This window comes from Takifugu flavidus, chromosome 22, assembly GCF_003711565.1.
Source record: "Takifugu flavidus isolate HTHZ2018 chromosome 22, ASM371156v2, whole genome shotgun sequence".
Classification (NCBI taxonomy): Eukaryota; Metazoa; Chordata; class Actinopteri; order Tetraodontiformes; family Tetraodontidae; genus Takifugu; species Takifugu flavidus.
Genome location: NC_079541.1, coordinates 7,831,911 through 7,853,219, shown reverse-complemented (window position 1 = coordinate 7,853,219; position 21,309 = coordinate 7,831,911). Strand labels below are relative to the sequence as shown.

Here is a 21,309-nt window from a genome sequence, read left to right as displayed (position 1 = left end):
TTCTAAATACAAATGTCACAAAGAATTAATATCCACAAACGCATTAACCTCCACTGACCATTTTAAATACAACAAAGTTATATTGAAGAATAAATGAATGTTTGGCTGTAATCACAAGAAGAATTTAGAAAAATTCAAGATTTTTTATTAAAAAAAAGTCAGTTTTTGTCCAACCATGTCATCATCAAAAGTCTGAATATTTCATAATTTGAGTGATCACAGGCGTCCAACATGTTTTTGTTTGCATCTTCAGCAGGAAAAACACTTCTCCTGAATCTGTGGATCCTCCGGGAGTCTCGAAGGTGTGAATGCAGACATTCTTCATTAAAGCTGAGCTCAGTCAGATCCTTCCTGGTTCTCCAAGATCGGATCTACAGACCGACAATGGAGATTTTTAATAGAACCGAGTTGCGTCTCGTCATGTTTGATGATATAAAACATGTCCAAACATTGTTATTTCCTAAAGTTCTGCCTTAAGGTACCTGAGTTCAGTGATAATTTATCCACTTCCTGTTACCTGTCAACGTGCTGCTGATGTTTGGAGGTGACACAATCAGAACCGCGCTGCCAGAGTGGACCACAGGAACCTCGACAGAGGTGGAACTCAGCTCCTGATGCCCCAATGAACAGAACTCACTCAGAGACAACAGGAAAACTGGACTTTTTCAGATTAAAAGCACAGCCGTGTTCCTGCCTTGTCACTGTAGCCATCCGTCATTGGTTCCCGGGTTTCCGTGACGATGTTCTCGGCTCCCTCCAGGAGACTCGTTGCCTCCAACTGTTCCTCCTGGCTCCGCCCCTCTGCTTCCACAACCAGCTGTGTTTGGTCGAGCGTATCCGAGGTGGTGGGGTCAGAGGTGACCGTTTGAATGATGACGCCGTCGCTGGAGCAGAGGCCGTCCGTCTGAGGAGGGTGAACAAACCAAAATGAAGGCGACAAACAAACAAACAAGTACACAACAAGGACGCAAACTGACCGATAGACTGTGGAGGATGATGTGTTCGTGGGATGCGGGAGACGGGCCTGTTGCCAAGGTTACTGTGCCGTTGTTGGCCAGACTGAGAGGCAGGCCCTGACTGGACGTGGTCTGGAGGTAGTAGGTCCCTGGAGTGCTGGTGGGCTGCAGGTGAAACGACTGATGAGGGAAAAACAGTCATTAGGAGTCATTTACAGGGTACGGGCAGCGATGCTAAGCTAAAGTGTCGCTGCAGGACATCATCCAGAGATGGGTACGCTGATATTATTACAGCCATTAGCGTGGGGGAGCCTTACAGGCAGGATCTCAAAGGTCTGCAGGGCTCCGGAGTTCAGAGTGATGGTTTCACTGTCGCTGGCGGCCGCTGAGGAGTCTGATGCTGAGGCAGATATTTAAAAATGTAGACTTGAATCAATCGGATCGTCCTCAAGCCCGTGCAGCTGCTGTGTGAGCTTCTTCGTTTCACTCACCCAGGTGAGTGATCTGCAGTGGGATCTGGACGGGAATCTGCAAGGCGGCCACAGAGCTGGGGGCGGGGCTGCTGGTCTCCTCCACTCGCGTGAGTCGGATCTGCAGCGATGAAGAAGAGGACGGACTTCCTTGACCTGAAGATGTCTGTGAGGAGGACATGAGTTCCTGAAGACCCTTGAGAAGAACTGGACAGACACACAGGTAGAGACGATAAATGAGACCTCCAATTGACCTCCAAGTGTGTGTGTGTGTGTGTGTGTGTGTGTGTGTGTGTGTGTGTGTGTGTACCGCTGAACGGGATGTCCTTGTGATTGGACACTTGTCTCTTGATGCTCCACCATTTCGATCGAAGCCACTGAGGCGAGCGCACGCTGCTCCACCCGCCCGCCAGGTCCTCCCACTGGATCTCATTCTCCTCTTCCACCTCCAGGTCCGAGATCCTGAAACACGCGATCATCAGAACCAAATGCGCGACCACGCGTTCTCGAAAGGCGTTGCCGTGGAAACGGACCTCTGCACGAGTCTGAGGTCGTCCTCCTTCATCCACTCCGTCCCTCCGCTGTGTTTCCAGTTCAGGTAGTTCAACCACTTGGAGCGACACTGTTTCTCCGAGCGCGTGCGGACTTTATTGGCGACCATCGCCCAGGAGACGCCCACGGTGACCGCCGACCCCGGCGACGCCCCCGCCATCTCGTACACGACCTCAGCGAGGCGCTTCTCCTCCTCCTCGCTCCATTTTCCTTCAGCATGAGAGCGGAGTCACTTGCCTGTTAAATCCTCGGGTCAGGTCCTCCATCGGTCTCACCTGTGTTGCAGGTGTCCTTCATCAGCCGGCAGCGATCTTTAACGGAGGAGGCGCTGCGGCCCAGAGCAGCGCCGATGGTCGCCCAGTCGTTCCCGTGTTTCTCCTTCAGCCTGAACAAACAAAACCTCTGAGCTGCTTCCAATAAAAGAGACAAGCAGACAAGCAGATGTGGACTCACGCTTTCAGCTTCTCGATCTCCTCAGGCGTGTACCTGCGGGAGGAGGCGCCGCGTTAGCCACAGACGGCCACAGGAAGTGCCCCATTCACCCCTCTCCTGGTCTACTCACTTGCCAACGTGGTTCCTGTTGTCGTACATCCGCAGAACTCGCCTGTAGACGGCGAACAGCGGCCTGTTCAGACCCAGAGCCACCGAGCGGTAGAAGTCCTTCCTCTCCTCTTTGGACATCTCGAAGATGATCTCTGCCGGGTCGTCGATGCCCCGACCCTGAAAGGCAACGGTCCATCAAAGCAAGCGGACGGTTTCGCGGCGCGGAGCGGCCGGAGCTCCAGTACCTTCACGTAACGATCGATGTTGTTTATGAGGATGTCGATCTCCTCCTTTGACCACATCCCCTGTTTCCATTTATGGCCTAAACAGGAAAAAAGAATTCAAGGTTAAATTTGGTTTTGATCACTTTGTTCAACATTTTCCATACGTTGCTTAATATCAGCTTCAAATTGACGTACAATTCTTCCCTCCGGGACATGATTTTTTAGCCCCTGGTCTCCATGACGACCGTGTTTGTACCTTTGTTAGTCAGGGTGTCTTTGTCTTCTTTGGTGGTGAACCAGGCCTGACTGACAAGGGACACCTCTGCGCTCTGACTCGGGGAGGGGGAGTCCTCGTCCTCTTGAAGTATCTACACGCGCGGATGAAAACGTCAATACCGACGAGGACAAGATGATCTTTTCTTTATTCACGCTGCTGCGGGTGAGTGCACGGCTGAAGAACGAGCACCTGGATCTGAGCGACCCGCTCCTGACAGAGGTCGTCGTCCGTCGTCGCCGTCATCGTCACCTCGAAACCCTCCTCGCCCTCCGACACTAAAAGTCAGTCGAAACGAAGCGAGTTTATTCTTCGTTAGCGTCATCGCAGCTCAGGGCAAAGATCTGGGCAAAAAAGCTGCGTCTCACTCGGCAGCGTCACCATGGAGAACTGAGGCGCCTCCGAGTCTTCGTGCTCGTCTGCGGAGAGACGCAGTTTCTTCTGGAGCGGCTGAGAGTTCTCATCTGCCGTTAGTAAACAGCATCAATTATCAACAGGCTGACTGATAGAGGGTGTGCGCGCATGTGTGTGTGTGTGTGTGTGTGTGTGGTGTGTGTGTGTGTGTGTGTGTGTGTGTGTGTGTGTGTGCGTCCTCACCGTTTGTAGGACAGTGAAGTACGATGCTGCCATCTTTATCCTGAGTCAGTGTGACAGACTTGACGGTTTCTAAGGCCACCTCTTGTCCATCCTGTTCAGGCGTAGAACTCATCACAAGCTAAAGAAATACCCCCCGAACACACACGCACACACACACACATATATAGACACAAATGAGCAGGACGTGGCAGCAGAGTATGGTTTTCTGACATAAGTCTAACATGTCAGGACTGAAACCTATGAGCCATTTGATTAATTTTCTTCAGAATGATGGATGTTTACACTAATATAAACTCTTCTACACTTTCTGGATCACTTTATAATCTGTCCAACAGAAAAATGCCCCTTCATACATCTGAAATGTGCAATATTACAAACTGGTCTTATAATGGGTTCAACGTTATGCTTGGACAAAACTCGGGAGGTGTTCTGTTCGCAGGAGGAGGTGCCAGGACCCCTTCAGAGAACCGCTGAGGTACCTTTGAGCAAGGTACCGAACCCCCAAATGCTGACATTGGGCCTACCGCTCATCCATATGTAGCTGAGACAGGTTCCAGGAACTTTCCTGTGTCAAAAAGAATCATTTCGAATTTTGTATGTTTATAGTTAACGTTTAACACGTCTTACTTTGAAACAACTTTTGGGTCTTAATGTCATACATCTCAACTTTCACATCAACTCTGGAGCCTATCTTTTACGAAATACATACATAATTTCGATACGAGTTTAAACCGATTTAACGTTAAATGGACATTGCGTTGGATTTTATTGTGTAGTATATTGACTTAATTACACCACGATTCTTTATTCGATGTTAGTTACATTACATCTTGATAAAATACAACCACTGCAATGTCTGTTTTTGACCTCATTTTGTGTATTTGGCGATTTTCCTAAACGAGCTTGTCAGGGTAGGACGCAATGACGGCTATTTTTTATTTTCGTAATTTTACTTTCAAAGACCGACAAGTCTATTGAAATCGCACAGATGGAGTGATTATTTGCAGGAACTGTGCCCATGCTAATGTTGATGCTAACTGCTAGCACACAGCGAGTTAAGCAGCAAAATGAAAGACGACAAAATCTCCGTCGCCATGTTAGTGGACAAGGTGAAGCTGAACGCGTCTGTGCGGTTTGCTGCGGCTGCGGCGCGTTATTCTCAGTTTTCCCGCATAAAACCCGCTCAGCGTCACTCCTCCGCCTCCGACCACCAAACAGAAAGTAAATTTTGACTTAGATTTGGTTACTTACTTCCTGTTTTTGGTCCGGGGACTTGTGAGTTACCAGGATGAAGGTAAGTGCCAGGATGGAGGCTCAGCCACCCGGAGGCGATAATGAGAATCCTACTATGGGGACGCCAAACCCCGCCCCCTTGCTTTCCGACCCGCCCCATCAGGCTCCTGATTGGACAGCACCCCATAGACCTATCCAATACGAACGTTATGAGGAAGTGGAAATTCACCTTGTTGCAATGCAAGCGTGACAATTTAGTACAGTAATTCACTTTCATATACTAGCATCATTTTAAAAGTTGAGTACAGAGAGTCTGACGGGGTTTTTTGTTTAGTTTTGGTGGTTTTCTCCGCCACTAGTTTTAGGCTACAAACATTGTTTATTGTCTGGACTTTGAATTATTTCCAACCTGTCTTTGTCGTGAAAGGAGACGTTAGTTAAAATGTCCGCATGCATTTATATGTAAATTAAAATTTTAGATGGGTTATCTTGCTCTCTGACTTAGCAATAGTGGAGCGCTTTTAAACTGTGTAGTAACATTTGTAAGCACGCGACCTTGCAATAAATAAATGTCACTCAGCTTTCAGCACTTAAATATATGAGTGAATAATCACAATATTTTTCGTGGCGGCCGTAGCGGGGCTTCCGCTCAGCACAACTTGCAGTTATTTCAGTGTTGTGCAGCGCGCAGAACACTCACGAGTCATTGTGGAAACTGGGCATAAGCCATTCACAGTCCGCGGGTGGTGGGTCGGAAAGAGAGGAGGCGGGGTTTTGGCGTCGCCATAGTAAGTTTCGCATTATGGGCGCCTGGAGGCCAATGGGTTGCCAGATCAGCGGATTATCCTTTAACAAACGCAATCTATAATTTTTAACAAATAAAAGCATCAATATTTTACCTAGATAGCTAAAGTTAAACTGAATATAACTAAACCAAGCCTAAATGTGTGAATACATAATCTTTTGTTTCCACCTCCGTTTCGAATCTGGCAACCTTGGGGTCCGTCGCGGAGTTCGTCCGGGCAGCATCCTGACACATCCAGACAGATTTTTTTAAATGTCTAAAATTATGTGTATTTATTCCACTTTCAGTTTATTTCATTTGAATCTAAGGAATATATCTAACTAAATTTAGATTCAATTTTATGACAACTATAGACTATAAATTGATCTAAGAGATTAATATAGTTCCGCTGTTGTTTTTACCCGACCATTATTATTTGACGGTACTGCAAAACACCAAACTGCACATTTCACTCCAATTTGATCAACAGAATGGAGGATAAACCAATTCGAGTGTAAGTTCAGCTGTTTAAATATTTGAATTGTGTTGTTGATCGCAGCTATTTAGAAGCAGCAGTTGAATTGTTGGATTTGGTTGTTAACCGTAATTTTATGTTACTGAGTGACAGTTTCTTGAAAAGGCGTCGACGGGACCACAAAGTAATAATGACTTGGAAATTACTGTTTATATTAGTTATTATGAGATTATGAAGTATAAAACGGCGTGATTCCAGGTTGGCCTGTGGAGATGTTGAAGGGAAGCTGAGCGCCTTGTTCAATCGCGTCCAAGCCATCCAGAAGAAAACTGGACAGTTTGATGTAAGTTTAAAATGTCTCGAAGATATGGAAGAACATTACAGCAGTTTACAATGTTAACCTAATGTTTTTGTTTCGTTTGGATATCAATTTCCTGTACCTCAGTTATTTTTTGCAGACCTTTTCCATACTGTTATTTTGTCTAGAGGTTATAGTGCTTTACAGAACAAGTTAGTATTTCCTTTTTGCTGCTCTTTTATTCATAGCTCCTTCTATGTGTTGGAGAGTTTTTTGGAACATCACCAGAAGCCGAAAATGAGTGGCAGCAGTACAAAACTGGAGTTAAAAAAGGTATAAATATCTGCATTTTCACTATCCTGCAAATTTAAAATAAGTATGACTTGAACAAATCTCCTCCGGGCCTCCACAGCGCCCATCCACACCTACATCCTAGGAGCAGCAAGTCAGGCGACGGTGAAGAATTACCCCAGTGTTGAAGGCTGTGAGCTGGTTGAGAACATCACTTATCTGGGTAAGATTTCACACCAAAGGTGAGTCTCGGGGTCTTTCCAGAGGCTGACCATCCAGGTTTACCTGCTGGTGTTCCAGGTCGTCGAGGCATTTTCACAGGGGTGTCAGGGTTACAGATTGCCTACGTCAGTGGTCAGGAGGCCATGTTTGAACCAGCCCTAGCTCACTGTTTCACGTCCGAAGATCTGACTGCGCTCGTGGTTCCACTCATCAACAATTCCAAGTTCAGAGGCGTTGACATCCTGCTGACATCACAGTGGCCACGAGGAGTTTGGCAGTATGGAAACAACCCGGTAAGAAAATGTACATGTTGTTGTACTACGCTGGAGGTTGCTGCTTTATATATGTGTCTCTGTTGCAGGAAGTAAACACGAAAACATGTGGAAGCTCTGCTGTTGCCAACCTTGCTGAGAAGCTGAAACCTCGCTACCACTTTGCTGCACTAGAGGGCGCTCATTATGAGAGAGCCCCATATAGGTAGGCTGCAAAAAGGATGAAGTCAACAGTGTCATTTCATGATAGTCAATGGCACAAATCATGCTCGCACTCTCAGGAATCACACGGTTCTACAGGAAAAAGCTCACCATGTCACCCGCTTCATCGCCCTGGCAACCGTGAACAACCCTGCCAAGAAGAAGGTGTGCTGACCAACTGACTGGCCAGACGTTGCGACCAACTCACCATGGCAGTTGACTGTATCCTGTTTTTCTGTGCGTCTGTAGTATTTGTACGCCTTCAACATCGTCCCCATGAAGGTCATGGACCCGTCAGAGCTGGTGAAGCAGCCGCAGGACGTGACGGAGAACCCTTTCGCCCGCTCTGCCAAAGACGACACCAACAGGCAGAAGACGAGTTTCAGCCTGGCAGCCGAGGAGGTAAGAGAAGAACGGTGTTCCTAAAGAGAGACAATTCAGAGAAAATGTCATTAGGAATCCTGAGCGAATGAATCCTTTCTGATTTTGATCTTCGTCTCGCTGGACGTTGTGTTCAGGAGCCGCCACAGCAGTTCTTCTTCGACCTGAACAGGAAGCAGGGTGGAGGACGGGGCAGGAAGAGGCCATCCGAGGGCGAGGGACGGGGGCGTGGCCAGTATCAAGACGGGGGCGGGGATCGCCGGGGGCAGCCCAAACAGCCCCGCAGGCCCCGTGAGTCATGTGACGCTTGTGACCAGTGTGTTTGGATCCTACAATTCTTATATTTCATATTTTGCTTTGTGAACAGCTCAACCTTCTGGTCCCTGCTGGTTCTGTCTGGCCAGCCCTCAGGTGGAGAAACACCTCGTCATCAGCATCGGGACGCACGTGAGTGTCGAACTGAGCATCGGGCCAAACAAAGTCCTTCCAGAACCACTGAAAACTCTTCTGATGTTTGTAGTGTTACCTGGCGATGGCGAAGGGCGGCCTGACTCCTCGCCACGTACTGATCCTGCCCATCGGTCACTACCAGTCTGTGGTGGATCTGAGCTCAGAGGTAGTGCAGGAGATGGAGAAGTACAAGTCGGCCCTGAAGAGCTTCTACAAGAGCAGAGGAGAGCGCTGTATCCTGTTTGAGAGGAACTACAAAAGTCAGCACCTGCAGCTCCAGGTAGAGCCAGGAGCCATCAGCCAATAGGAAGCTCCTGTCACATGATGGGTGGTTTAAACTGTTTGAGCACAAGTCAAGTTTGATTTTACATCAAACCGTGTGTGTCCATATCTGCGGGACTCTTCAACAGCCTAAATTTAATCTCGGTTTTGTATTGGCTTATCATTTGCGCGATACTCTAGGCAGCCAGCAGGGGGCGTCCAGATGCTGTAGCCTTTCCCTTCCTCTTCACTGCTCAACACTAAACTTCCGACATGCGTTAACAACCTTCCCAACAACTTTTCTTTGTCTCCTGAGTTACTGATTCTGTCCATTGAGCGTTAATCCACCTGAGTCCCATCGTTTCCACCCGTTCAGGTCGTCCCGGTGCCTCTGGACCTCTGCACCACTGAAGACATCAAGGAAGCCTTCATGGTCCAGGCTCAGGAGCAGCAGATGGAGCTGATGGAGATTCCTCAACACACCGACCTCAAACAGGTAGAAACAACATAGTAAAAAACAGTTTTCACGCCTGCTCATTCAGTTACATGCTAGATGTGGATATAAAATGTGTTTGTGTTTAGATTGCCCCTCCAGGGACACCGTACTTCTTTGTTGAGTTGGACTCAGAAGAGAAGCTCTATTACCGCATTCAGAGACATTTTCCGCTGCAGTTTGGACGGTGAGCAGCTCAGCAGACAACCGTTGATGTTTGAAACATTTTTTGGAAAAGTTGTGTGAGCTTTTGTCAGTAAACTGTACCCAGAATTACCTTTTATTTTGTCTGTAGTGAGGTTCTGGCCAGTGAGGCGATTCTAAATATTCCAACTCGGGCCGACTGGAAGGAGTGTAAACAGAGTCGAGAGGAGGAAGAGGAGTGCTGCAAGGAACTGAGAAACGAATTCCAGCCGTACGACTTTGCCTGGGACGATTAGAACCACGATTCCACGCAGAAAACCCCGAAATTTCAGGTTCTTTTCACCGTGATTCCATCACAAACTCACCGACAGAAAGTGTAGCAGGAGTGTCCAGACTTCCAGACCGGCTCCACCTGGTGGAACAACACGGAAGTTCCTCAGTAAACTGCTGCAGGTTAGTTTGAGGGTTTACGGCTCCCCCTGTTGGACAAAATATGAACTCGCGGCCAAACAGTGCATAGCCTAACGTAGCTTTGCATGACGTCTGGAGCAGCTAACCAGTTTTAGCACAGTGGTTTTTTACATTTGGACACATTTCCTCATTTTTAAATCTTTTTTCCACATTTGAAATATTTGGATTATTTTCTTGTGAAAATGTCAGGGTTTTTTTTTTTTTTAAATAAAGTTTGAGTACCTTAAGAGATGTGCTGATGGCCTCAAGATGGTCAAAAGTACTTATAGCTGATCTTTTTCTTTCACTTCTGTTGGGGTTTTTTTTATGTTTTTCTAAAATATTTAAATGGAATAATTAAGCCTGAAAATATTCCTATTAAATTGCTGGAAAAAATCTTGGGTTTTGGATTTTAAATTGGAGCTTGAAAACTTTTTAAATGTATTTCTTGTTTTGTAAATGTTTTGTGATTAAACTTTTTTTATTCACGTGTCACATTCCTGATGAATTAATTTAATTCATTTGTTTTATGAGTTATTCTGCAGCCACCACTCTGGCACTTCCCGGCCGTACAAGCACAGCAACAAAGTTGACCTGACTGTCTGGTTCTGCTAACGGCTGTCAGACAAAACCAAAAGCACTGAGAAGTTTATTGCCGTCTTCGTGGATGATATCAAGTCAACGCCTGTTCAAAGTATCTTTAGCAGTAAGCTAATGCATCGTCCTGTAGCTGCTGAAGAGTTAACCCCCGTGACATGATGAGCATTATTTCTATAATGCTAAAATTATCATTTATTCTATAAATCCCGATCCTCAGTTATGGAGACAGATGATCAGGTTACAAGTGAATCACCTTCCCTTCATAACTTTTATTGTAGCTCCACAAAAGAATGTTCCTTTTATTCACCCATTTTACGTCAATCTATGATTGTACTTCTAAGTGATCTTTAAATAACAATGCTGTGGTTTGCTTCTTTTATTAGCATTTATCAAGAACCCATAATCATGACTAAATATGGCTGCCTTAGCGCACTTGCTAACATTTTGCCATTGTTTCCACAGTTCTGCTTCACCGTGGAGGCACCAGACACCAGTTCTGCTCTGCACAGGCTGACAGCTGATACAATGAATCATAGATTGACTTTTTTTCAGATATTTATGATTAACAATGATGATGAAATGTAATTTTTCCAGGTTCTTGAAGGTGACCTCAGCTGATTTCACGAGTAAAACAGCCTGAGCTAACTGTTGTGAGCTCATAAATCCTCGACCAACATCATGATTGTTGCCATGGTTACCATATAACGAGCAGCCGTTACACCGATTGGAATGAGTCCCACCATCCATAAGGACGGGTCTTATCAGAGCGGAAACCAGGAACAGGAAGTTCATAGTTACAGACAGGAAGTGAGGACGCAGCCACTTATCGTTCTATCATTTCGACTCCCTTTCCTCTATTACCACTCACCGTGTCCGCCCATTCTTTAACACGAGTAGTTTTTAGAATAAAAATACCCTCAGAGGACAGAAAGTACAACGGCAACCTGAGCAAGTGGAAAATATAGAGGATAAAAAAATCTGAGGACTGAATTTGAATCAAAAAATAAAAAGTCATCAACAGGGAGCCGCCATCTTGGATCAGTGATGTCATTTGCAGCCGTCTGCATCGTTTGGCTCATTTAATTAAATGGAAACTTATTTTAAAAGCTAAAGCTAGGACTCTGATTTGATGAAAGATGAGACAACGTATGACAATATTCACGATAATTTCACACATTGTTTATCTGAAACATTTATCCTTTCAATATTTGCTTCAGCCTCAAATGTTTCTTTATTCCATGATAAAAATTCAATAAATCAGCTGGATTGAGTGACATTATCTTGAATGTAGAGATCAAAACATCTATAACACTTGTACCTTTATTTTTGAAAGTATAAATGAAAATGACAGTCTGTGGTCACAATCTAGCACTTCAGCAGCTCAAGTATGAACATGATTGGTGTCTTTTAACTAATGATGATATGAAAATTACTTAATTTAATCTTTACAGCTCATGGTTCACATGGTCCACCCATTCTGTCCACCAGGGGGCAGATAAACAATGAACAATAGGGGGGAAAGGAAACGTTTTGACATTTAATAATACCGTTGAATAATCATAGTCAGGAGACATTTTTATCCCTAGATGTTTGTCACATCAAGCCTATTTTTGGTTGTTTTTAGCCTTCTTACATACCCCCCAGACAGTTTCTTCATCGTCTCTTCAGCTGTTGAGAGCGGCTTCTGTAAACTGAAACAAACCTGAGGGGGAATCAGGACCTGGTCAGGACCGGGTTCCAGGTCTTGCTGGAGATCAGGACACAGGAGGAACCTCCAGGGAGCCCCTGAGGGCGAGGGGCTCAGAGAGACGTGGGCCCTGCAGACGGGACAGCAGCGTGGTCCTGCGGAGGCTGCAGTCCGAGTGGCGGCGGGTGAACCTCCCCCCCAGACGGCTGCAGCACGGCAGACTCCCGGCACAGTCGGACAGCAGCCGGCCGCCGAAGAGCATGTAGATCCAGGGGTTGCAGCAGCTGTTGAGGCTGGCCAGCAGGGCGGACAGCGTGACGGCCGTACTCTCTGAGTCTGAGGGGAAACAGACGGGGCGATGAAGCATTTACTGCCTGACCCTCCGGCCTGGCTGCTCTCACCTCCAACTTCAGCCTGTTTACAGTTCACGTTCACAGCTCCAGAACACAGAAACCCTCAGAAACATTCCTTCAGACTTTTCCTTCACTCTCAATCTAAATTCAGCTTCACGTTTCAGACACAAACTAGCTGGTTCCAGTTCCAGCCTGGTTTTATATCTCATATGTCTGTTTTTTTTTAACTTCATTTGAGCACATTCTGTTTTAGATTCCTTCCAATAATCTGTGAGTTCACGCACCATTTGAATACCAGGACATGAGAGCGGACAGTTTAAACAGCCTGGACCTTTAAAATATGTCCGACTGGATTATTTCTGAGGCGACACAAAGGTCAGAAACATTTAACAGAAGATGAATCAGGTGGCTCACCGTCCCAGGAGAAGGTGTGGTCCCACACTGACCACATCTGCACGGTGAAAAAAGGAGCCCAGCACAGCACGTAGGCGAGCACGATGACGAAGGTCATCTTCACCGTGCGTAACTTGGCGCGGGAGAGGGTGCTGACGCTGCTGACCGAGCAGGGGCCCAAGATCCCGGCCCCGGTGGCCTCTGCCACCGCCTCCACGCTCTTCCTCTGGGTTTTGCACTTCAGGTTCTTCCAGATGGTTCTGCAGATGAACCCGTAACAGAAGACGAGCGCGGCCACGGGGACGACGAAGATCCCCGCCGTCATCCAGGTGATGTAGGCGCGCAGCCCCCACGGCTCCACGAAGTGGCCCCAGCAGTCGTAGACGGCCGAGCCGGGACTCACTTCGCTCAGGGAGAAGATGAAGTACTGCGGCGCGCTGAGGGCCAGGCTCCCCGCCCAGGTGCCCCCGATCATGACGTAGGCGCGCTGCACGGGCCGCTGCAGCGTCTGCAGCGGGTGGCAGATGGCGATGTAGCGGTCAAGGGTCATCATCACCATCATGTAAGCGGACGCGAACATGCCCAGCACCTGCAGGTGCTTCACGATGCGGCACAGGAAGTCCGGTCCGTAGAAGCGGAAGGTGACCTCCCAGCAGAGCTGCGGCAGCACCTGGAAGAACGCGACCACCAGGTCCGCCAGGCTCAGGTGCTTCATGAACAGGTGAACGCGCGAAGGCTTCCGGTGCGTGGCCAGCAGCACGCTGACGTTCCCCAGCACGGCCGCCACGAAGGTCAGGCTCAGGACGCCGATCTCGATCTTGGCCACCTCTTCGTTCCTCCCGAACGGGTCCGTGTGGTTCCTGCTGAGGTTGGCTCCGGGCTCCTCCGTGCTGTTGGAAAGCAGCATGGTGGCGGACACCTGTGCGCGACGCGCGTGTCACCGCCACCACAGCGGAGCGGAGCGGGAATCAGCCTGGATGGATGACGGCCGGATGCACAGGCATGAACAGAGGGAAAGAGTCCGACCGGAGCAGAGAACAGCCCCTCTTAAAGAGAGGAACCAGGGGGGGTGAGAGGGAGGGGAGAGGGAGGACGGGGAGAGAGGGAAGGTTGGGTTTGTGTAAAAAAAAAAAAAAAAAGAAGTTGATGTCAAAATTCTGCAAACATGCGAAATATGAACTTTTGAGTACAAATCTAATGATAAAATGACTTATGAGCAGCTGAGAAATGGACCAGAGAGGCCCCGCCCACTTCTGCACCCATGAGTCCCTCTGGTGCTGCTCCTGGGCCCACTGGAGAACCGACCTCTGACCCTGATCCGCTGGTGCTGGTCCTGTCTCTGTTGAGCTGCTTGCTGTCTGGTTCCCACATGTGTAAGGAGACTTCCATTAGCGTGTGTGTGTGTGTGTGTGTGAGTTTTAAAGTTTGAAACTTTTGAAAGTTCTAAAGTTTTCCTGTTAATCTCTGCGGGATCCAGCTGCTCGTTGGACCATAACCAGTAAAAACGGGTTACGGGACAGTAATGAACACCTCCTGTCGCTGGAAGCCACTGGAACCATGAAGTTCGGTGCTGGAGCCCCGGGAGTCTCGGTGCTGGCGGTCCAACGGTGCTGGTTAGTGCTGAAGCTGCCAGATTTATCACACAGAGCAGGAGAGCTGTCAGATTAGCATAATCCCGACTGCTGCTCGCCAGGACAACAGCTCACCCGCCTTCCCGTTCACGAACAGTTGATTAACCTGACAGTGACCGATGGGTCTGATGGGAGCTTTGATTATGGGGTGTATGACCCCGCCCCTTCTGCTCTGTTTTCACCTCAGGCTCAGTTCAGACAAAAAATACTGAAAAAATACTTAAATACTGTCTTCAGATCTGCTGCTGCCTGTGAGAAACTTTCTTCTCGTTTATTTAACAGAAGAACTGAATAAATATGTTTCCGATGCAACTGTGACCTTGACGAGTGCTCACCGGAGCAATTCTGTCACGCGGATGCTTGAAGACGTTAAAATACATAAACGTTCCAGAATTCTGCTTTCTTCCTGTGGGCGGAGTCTGGGGGGGTCTCTGGCCACGCCCCCCATCTGAAACCGTCGTTGTGGAGTGAAGCTAATGCTAAAACTTCGCAAATAAACCGAATGTGTTGCACAAATATGAAACACGGTTTGCAAATATAAAACCCCGATCACGAAATAATGCATTTTGAGAAAATTAATGCCAAACAACAATCTACAAAAGCATAACAAACAGCGGAATACTTGAGCTAAAAATTTGGGCCGTGACACAAGGCGGTGGTGCATGTCGACCGGACACCTTGGTTGCATGACTGATCCTCTTCATACGTCCTCATGCACACACCAAAAGGGATTTGGCCAATTAAACCTGCACCATGTGACCAGCTATCACATGATGTCTGTGGAATTCCCACTCTGGGAATTCTGGAATGTGGGAGCTCTGTTTACGTTCTGGAGGCATATGAGAGAATGGGATTGGTCTGGAATCTGACTTTAATGCCGCGTTTGAACGGAAAAAACACATGAAATAATTTAATATTTCACAGTAAACACGCGGCCCCAGATGTGTCGATGACGGTGTGAACTCGAGCTGTTGATATTCCCAACAGGGTCACGACACCTTTTTATTATGTTTATAGAAAAAAGAGGACAGGAGAGTGAGGGAAACTTCACTACGCCTACGCCGACGTTAGATTCACTGACGTTTGGCTAAAATGTCACAAATGTCATAAATAAATAAAAGTGACAGGAGTGATAACGATTTCAGACCTCAGCTCACCCTCTCTACACCACAGTCGGGAATCGTCCTGACATCCGTCCAGGGCCTGTTAGCAGTGAAATGGACCTATTGAGTGTGAAGTTTTTATACCTTCATCTGGTTCATGTTGCAGCTCCTGACGTCTGCTACCATCAGTAAACATCTCAAACAAATCAGATCAATCTTTATTTATATGGCGTCTTTTACAATCAGAATTGTTTCAAGGTGCTTTCCAGAGTCCCAGGGCCTGATCCCAGACAAGCAACAGTGGCAAGGAAAAACTCCCCTTTAACAGGAAGAAACCTTGAGCAGGACCAGGCTCATGTAGGGGGACCCTCCTGCTGATGGGGGGCTGGGTAGAGAGAGGAGAGGAGAGGAGAGAGGAGAGGAGAGGAGAGGAGAGAGGAGAGGAGAGGGGAGGGGAGGGGAGGGGAGGGGAGAGGAGAGGAGAGAGGAGAGGAGAGGAGAGGAGAGGAGAGGAGAGGAGAGGAGAGGAGAGGAAACCATGACCCAGTGGGGTGACAGAGGCCTGTCAGGTGATCATATTTCTGGACCCCGGCAGCCTTGGCCTATAGCAGCATAGCTAAGATGTGACCTAACGATTAGACAACCCCCTAAGGAAAGAGGTCTTATCTTTGAAGAAACTCGACGTTGCATCATAAATCTACTGTGTGTGTGTGTGTGTGTGTGTGTGTGTGTGTGTGTTGTGTGTGTGTGTGTGTGTGTGTGTGAGAGAGAGAGAGACTGGTTTTGATCAGGGGTCAGGGGCTTTAGTTCTTTGGGTTTGGGTGAGCGTGCGTTTGTAGTTATGGGTTTATGCTCCAAACAGAACAACTCAGTCATAATTTATTCAACTTTGGGTGTATCTGCTTCCTAATCAGGTGCCGGAGTTCATTTAAGTTGTGTTTACAGAAGAAGCATTTCACTTGTTTTTTTTGTCTGTCAGCATATCGGGGGCGGGGCTTAATGTCTGACTGCAGCCCATAAAAATATTCAATTTTCTTTATAATTTTCTTTATAGCATTATTGTTTATATTTATTGATCTTGCCCCAGTTCCGAGGTCATCATTTTTGACCTTTAGAGGGTTTCTGGAATAGAAAATGATGATGAATGTTTAAGTTGTCTGACTCTGAAAGAAGAAAAAAACGTATGTTGAGTCAGATATTTTATGAAATTCAGTTAAACTTGCATCTGTTCTTCATCATTTCCGGATTTTTTGACAGAAACATTTATTGCCCCAGTCCTCGGGGTGTTTATCATTGCATTACTCATGTTTCTGCTCTGTTCTTTTGTCTCTGCTGCCCCTGCTAACCTTAAGCTAATGTTAAGCTAAATTTAAGCTATGTGCTTCTAAATTACGTTGAAGTAAAGACAATCTGAGCTTCCCATAATGCAACAGCTGCCATTGTTTGTCTTAGAGATGTTTTCTTGTTGCCATAAAAACTCTTTTAGGACAGTAAAGTCAGCAAATCCTTGCAGGAAATAGAATCCTCCTGCTGTAAATTACCAGCAGCGAGGATGCCCCCATCACAGAGCGTGACCCCAGCAGCCCCCGCTGTGACTTACACCTAATTCTCCTCATTCTACAGTAATTAATGTCAGTAATTTGGTCTCTCTTTTAATGTTTACAGTCCATTTTACAGCAGCTTTATGGAAAGAGAAATAAACCTCTTGTTTTGTTTCTGATGATGATGTGTGTTGATCCTGCTTCTCTTCTTCTGCAGGTGTGACGTTTTGGGTCTGAATCTAACTCATCTCACAGGTAAAAAATGCTGCAAAACTACAGCAGGAACAACATTTTACACCATTCCTGATGTTGAGGTCACACTCAGGGTGATTTAAAGGGCAACATGTGTGAACACAGCTAACACAGACACACCCCATTCACACTCTTGGCAGGGTTAAGAAGCTAATTAAACGGTGTTTCTGCTGTGACCAGTGAAAAACAGAGGCCTTTGGGTTGTTGATGTCTTCCATCCTCTCTTTTTTCACTCTCGCCTTTGCTGGGAGGAAAACATGAGAACAAGTCAGTGTAATGCCACAAAAAAAGAAGAAAATCGTTTACGCGTCCAACGTTTGAGACTGCTAAGCAGGCTAGCATAGCTAAAGTGACTAAGTAACATGCCTGTCGAGGGAAAATGACTGTGTCACAGCTCGAGCAGATTAGCTCCAGACAAACAGGACTATTCATCGCCGCTGCTCATTACTGGCCTTGAACGTGCTGCCTGTGTTTGTGTTGGCCTCTGGGTCAGGGTATTCTGTCAGGGTTGTTTGAACAGAGCAGAAATAATCTCTTAAATCTCTGTTTGCACAGCGAAGGTGGAGAATAAAACACCGGCTCATTTCCATAAACTCTAAAAGTTGTTGGATTTTTAAACTAAACTTTATTGTACTTTCATTTTCCCCCTGGACGTTTGTTGTTTGCTGTTGTTGTTTTTTGAAATCTTGGTAAACATTTTCAACAGATGTCACAAGGTTAAAGCCAGAATGCTATACGCTAAGGGCTGGGCAACAGTAGGGCAGCTAACCTAGTATTTAAAAATCAGTTGATTCTTGTGATCATGCTAGCAGCTGTGTGCCGCTGCTCACAAACGCTAACGTCTTTAACATCCTTGGCTGACTGATTCAGTCTGATACTGTCGGCTGCTGTTTCTCCCTCTCTGGCTTTGGGCTGAGTTGAGCGTTCCGACTAAATCAGCTTCTTGGTGTTCTACTTCCTCTTTGAACGCTGTGTGAGTTCTCAGCAGCCGTTATCTGAGCAGGGCTTTCATTTAGGGCTAAAGTTGTACAGACTTTAACTCCACTGCCTACATTTGCTGTCTGGTAGTGCCTGAAGCCACTCATAGCTGCCCAGTTTGATGTTCAGTCTGAAGGACCTTTCAGTGGAGCAGAGATTCTTCTGAAACCTTTGAATTTGAGCTGCTGGATTATCTTCTCTGGTTTGATCTGCGTTCAATCCCTCATTTATTGCAACGGTGTCAGCGGCCCCGGGAGGAGGGTTCAAACAGCATTTCTGCTTCACGCCTGTCAGGTTCTGCCTCCCTGAGGTCCACAGTAACTTCTGCAAAAACACACTGAGCATCACAAGGAGGTGGTCATTCCAGAAAACCCATTTTTAATTGAGCGTTAAACTTGACTGGAACCTCACATCTGCAGAAGTCCTGTTTAGGCTAAGGTTAGCGTAGCATGACGATGGGAGGCAGCGTTTCAAACCTTTACACTGTTTATTGTCCTTCTGAAGAATCAATATGAGGTTACTGGTGGTTTACAGACCGACTATCTTTACAGACTGACTGAACTGGTGTCAGATTGAATTTTTTTTATCATGCAGGATGTTTTAATTCTGATTTTTCAGGCTCTGCTAGTGTTGAAATACTTTAGATTTGATATTTGAACTCCAGCATCGAGTGTAAAGGTATTTATAAATCATGTAATGGACCTGAGCCTGAGCCTGAGCCTGACCCAGACTGACGTCGCAGGGGGTCGGCCCGACTGGTACCAGATCTCTGATGTCTGATCTCTGAGGTCAGATTGTTTTAATCCTTAGTCCCAGCTGCTCCTGAAATAAAAAGACAAAACCACAACCATCTATTGTTCATGACAGTCTAAACTTTATTTTTAATTTAAATGTAATGTAAAAAAAAAAATGCTGTTAGCAATGCAAATGACCCTGTAGTGCTCCCGGGAAGTAGAGACACTTCTCCTTGAATGGCCTCTAATAATATGAGGCAGTGGAAGGCCCCTTGACTTGTATGTCTCATTAATGATCATAATAATCCACAGGGAAAGTCTGTGTTGGACAGGGCTTGCCCCGACAACCTCTTTGGCAAAAATAAAGGGTTGGGCCAAAGTGAACTGAGCTCCAGGGCAAGCACGCATCACTCGTGGACAGGGCGTCAAGTCCGTCCAAACGCTTTGCATATGTCTTTGCAAAAAGAAAAGCTCACTCAGCTGAAGTCCACATCACCACCGAGGGTTCGAGGGGCTCAAAAGGAGGAAGACCAACAGCTTCCAGTGTCACAGTTGTGGCAATCATGCCCGTGAGCCGCCTCGCCCCGCACACCTGTTGTGCATCAGGACACTAACGAGCACTCTTCTTAATCCCCGGAGACACACCTGCTCTCTGCCAGATCGTTATTCGTTCCCGATGACTTTCCCGGTTCCGACCTTGCCTGTTCCTGACCGTTCTGTTCTGCCTGCTCCCCGGTGAATCCTGTCTGTTGTCTGTTTCTGACAATAAAGCGGTGTTCAGCCAACCTCTGGTGTCGCATTTGGGTTCTTATCTGGTTCCTGACATTCCAGTACCAGGGTAGGGCCCATGAGGGGAATTTCACAGCCCGTGGGGGGGTTCTGCTGTTAGACTCCCCGAAGAAGCCGATTCACCTGATTGCTAGACCCCCCCAGTCCGATTACCCACCCTGCTGTGCAGGGCCAAAACTGGAGCCGTATAAACCGTGAAGTTAGAAGCGAAAAGCTTTTTCTGTGGTAAATGTAGAATAAGATCTCTGAGTCCTCCACCGTTCCTGAAATATTTCCCATCTGTTTAGAGCCCCCCTGGAAGCTGCTCAGTCCACATCACCGCTGGATTGCAAACGCACGATGGTGTAGATCTGGCGCCACGGGAACCATGCGTATAGATGGTGTAGGTGTTTCAGCCAAATCTGGTCAACAAACTGAGACAGAAGGTCCTTCCTGTTGGGGAGAGCCATGTCCTCAACGACCAGTTTGGGGCCACCAACAGGATTCTCTGGTTTCCCTGCTGGACCGTGCAGCATTGATATTATCAGTGGAAACCGTGGCGATGCATAGAAAAGAAAGTCCTTCACCACATTCTGTGGTCCTGGCATGACCCTGAGGCTGGAAAATCAAGGCACAGCACACGTGACAACTTGCAAGCTCTCAGCAACAACAACAAGGTTAATCCGATGCCCCTTGGTGGTTTATGTGATATACCGGTGACTTGTTGAAGTGCTAAATATATAGCGCAAAGCTCGAGGATATTTATGCGCTGTGTCATTTCTATTTTTGTCCAGAGCCCCCTGACAGTTTTCTGCTGCCATGTTGTGAAGCCAAGGAGCACAACCCTCTGGGAGGGAATAACTCTTCTAGAAGCTGACAGTAAGGCTCATGCACTACATGGCATATACGGACTGTGGTACCCTGCTTCATCTGCTCTCTGGTTGGAGCCCATATCAATGTCTAGAAAACCTGTAGACCCAGGGAAACTTCTGACCTGTCTTTGAATGTGGAGTGCAGATCCTTCTCATGATGCAGCGCTATAGGCAGGTGGAGGGGCAATAATACCAATAGGTGTTAATAATACCCACCTTGATGTGTCTGTAAATCTAGTACTTTGATGGCATGCTTCTCCAGGAGGGTGGCCACCTCTTGTCTCAACGGCTTTTGTGGGATCTCGGATTGTGATCCCACTGAAAATTAGGGGCTGAGTCCCACTGCTGGCCTCTGAGCTTTAAGGCCTACCCCTCTGGCTCACTGTGTCTGTGGGAAACACAGACCCCTGCTGCCTGCGCTCTCAGGTGGAGGAGCTTTATGATCCCAATAAGGCTTCGTAAAAAGTGGGGCCCTTGGGTAGCTTACCTGCCACATGTGTGGTCACATGTGTCTTAAACTGGGGGCCGTTGCCACACAGGCGCGGGTCCTTGAAGCCTGAAGACTCCGCTACAAGTTCTGCTGCACTGCTGGTCCAAACAGCTGCCCTGGAACTGCCAAACGTTCACATAGGATCCAACCACATGGTTCAGATAGTGGGGGTTGTTCCATCCGTACCTTCTAGTGAGTCAAGGAAGTACAGGGAACTGCCAAGCTTGGTTGTAATGTGGGCTAATGCCTCCACAGAGGCTTTGCTCAGGGTCTGCATGGAAGCATCGACACGTGAGGTAGCACCTGCAGCCATGGCCCTACAGCCAGAAGCATGGA

At 47.2% G+C, this 21,309-nt stretch overlaps 3 protein-coding genes across 5 annotated transcripts; 1 reads left to right on the top strand and 2 right to left on the bottom strand.

Moving 5' to 3' along the window:
• Positions 1-131: 131 nt before the first annotated feature.
• Positions 132-5,006, bottom strand: dmtf1 (cyclin D binding myb-like transcription factor 1). 2 transcript variants are annotated; one of them, XM_057022140.1, is made up of 17 exons: positions 4,868-5,006; positions 3,617-3,734; positions 3,388-3,483; positions 3,212-3,297; positions 3,002-3,113; positions 2,767-2,843; positions 2,541-2,698; positions 2,432-2,464; positions 2,254-2,363; positions 1,960-2,188; positions 1,737-1,888; positions 1,448-1,633; positions 1,274-1,356; positions 978-1,136; positions 695-904; positions 518-611; positions 132-371 (listed from the first exon to the last, which is right to left on the bottom strand). In XM_057022140.1, exons 2-17 carry the CDS (start codon positions 3,726-3,728, stop codon positions 337-339), a joined length of 1,932 nt encoding a protein of 643 aa, XP_056878120.1. In that variant the 5' UTR covers positions 3,729-3,734; positions 4,868-5,006; the 3' UTR covers positions 132-336. The 2 variants fall into 2 exon arrangements, with proteins under 2 accessions (XP_056878120.1, XP_056878121.1); XM_057022141.1 differs by having other exon boundaries at positions 978-1,121.
• Positions 5,007-5,999: 993 nt separating this feature from the next.
• On the top strand, positions 6,000-10,068 carry cwf19l1 (CWF19 like cell cycle control factor 1). 2 transcript variants are annotated; one of them, XM_057022142.1, is made up of 14 exons: positions 6,000-6,147; positions 6,367-6,451; positions 6,655-6,739; positions 6,819-6,920; positions 6,998-7,212; positions 7,281-7,396; positions 7,473-7,557; positions 7,642-7,794; positions 7,911-8,064; positions 8,141-8,220; positions 8,294-8,503; positions 8,861-8,980; positions 9,067-9,164; positions 9,273-10,068. In XM_057022142.1, the coding sequence occupies exons 1-14, from the start codon at positions 6,125-6,127 to the stop codon at positions 9,415-9,417; spliced, it is 1,671 nt and encodes a 556-aa protein (XP_056878122.1). In that variant the 5' UTR covers positions 6,000-6,124; the 3' UTR covers positions 9,418-10,068. The 2 variants fall into 2 exon arrangements, with proteins under 2 accessions (XP_056878122.1, XP_056878123.1); XM_057022143.1 differs by lacking the exon at positions 6,000-6,147 and adding an exon at positions 6,274-6,292.
• Positions 10,069-11,378: 1,310 nt separating this feature from the next.
• Positions 11,379-13,658, bottom strand: LOC130519072 (arg8-vasotocin receptor-like). The gene is made up of 2 exons (XM_057022146.1): positions 12,626-13,658; positions 11,379-12,194 (listed from the first exon to the last, which is right to left on the bottom strand). The coding sequence occupies exons 1-2, from the start codon at positions 13,509-13,511 to the stop codon at positions 11,926-11,928; spliced, it is 1,155 nt and encodes a 384-aa protein (XP_056878126.1). The 5' UTR covers positions 13,512-13,658; the 3' UTR covers positions 11,379-11,925.
• Positions 13,659-21,309: the final 7,651 nt, after the last annotated feature.

What these genes read in the sequence shown, in the direction of transcription:
- cwf19l1 (XM_057022142.1), top strand. Translation starts at nt 6,125, where the DNA reads ATGGAGGATAAACCAATTCGAGT. An exon ending in AGAAAACTGGACAGTTTGAT is followed by an intron (nt 6,452 to 6,654) that starts GTAAGTTTAAAA and finishes TTTTATTCATAG; the next exon opens with CTCCTTCTATGTGTTGGAGA. An exon ending in CAAAACTGGAGTTAAAAAAG is followed by an intron (nt 6,740 to 6,818) that starts GTATAAATATCT and finishes GGGCCTCCACAG; the next exon opens with CGCCCATCCACACCTACATC.
- dmtf1 (XM_057022140.1), bottom strand. Translation starts at nt 3,728, where the DNA reads ATGAGTTCTACGCCTGAACAGGATGGACAAGAGGTGGCCTTAGAAACC. An exon ending in AGACCTTTGAGATCCTGCCT is followed by an intron (nt 1,137 to 1,273) that starts GTAAGGCTCCCC and finishes TTCCCTCATCAG; the next exon opens with TCGTTTCACCTGCAGCCCAC. An exon ending in CGGATGGCTACAGTGACAAG is followed by an intron (nt 612 to 694) that starts GCAGGAACACGG and finishes TTGGGGCATCAG; the next exon opens with GAGCTGAGTTCCACCTCTGT.
- LOC130519072 (XM_057022146.1), bottom strand. Translation starts at nt 13,511, where the DNA reads ATGCTGCTTTCCAACAGCACGGAGGAGCCCGGAGCCAACCTCAGCAGG. An exon ending in CCACACCTTCTCCTGGGACG is followed by an intron (nt 12,195 to 12,625) that starts GTGAGCCACCTG and finishes GTTTCCCCTCAG; the next exon opens with ACTCAGAGAGTACGGCCGTC.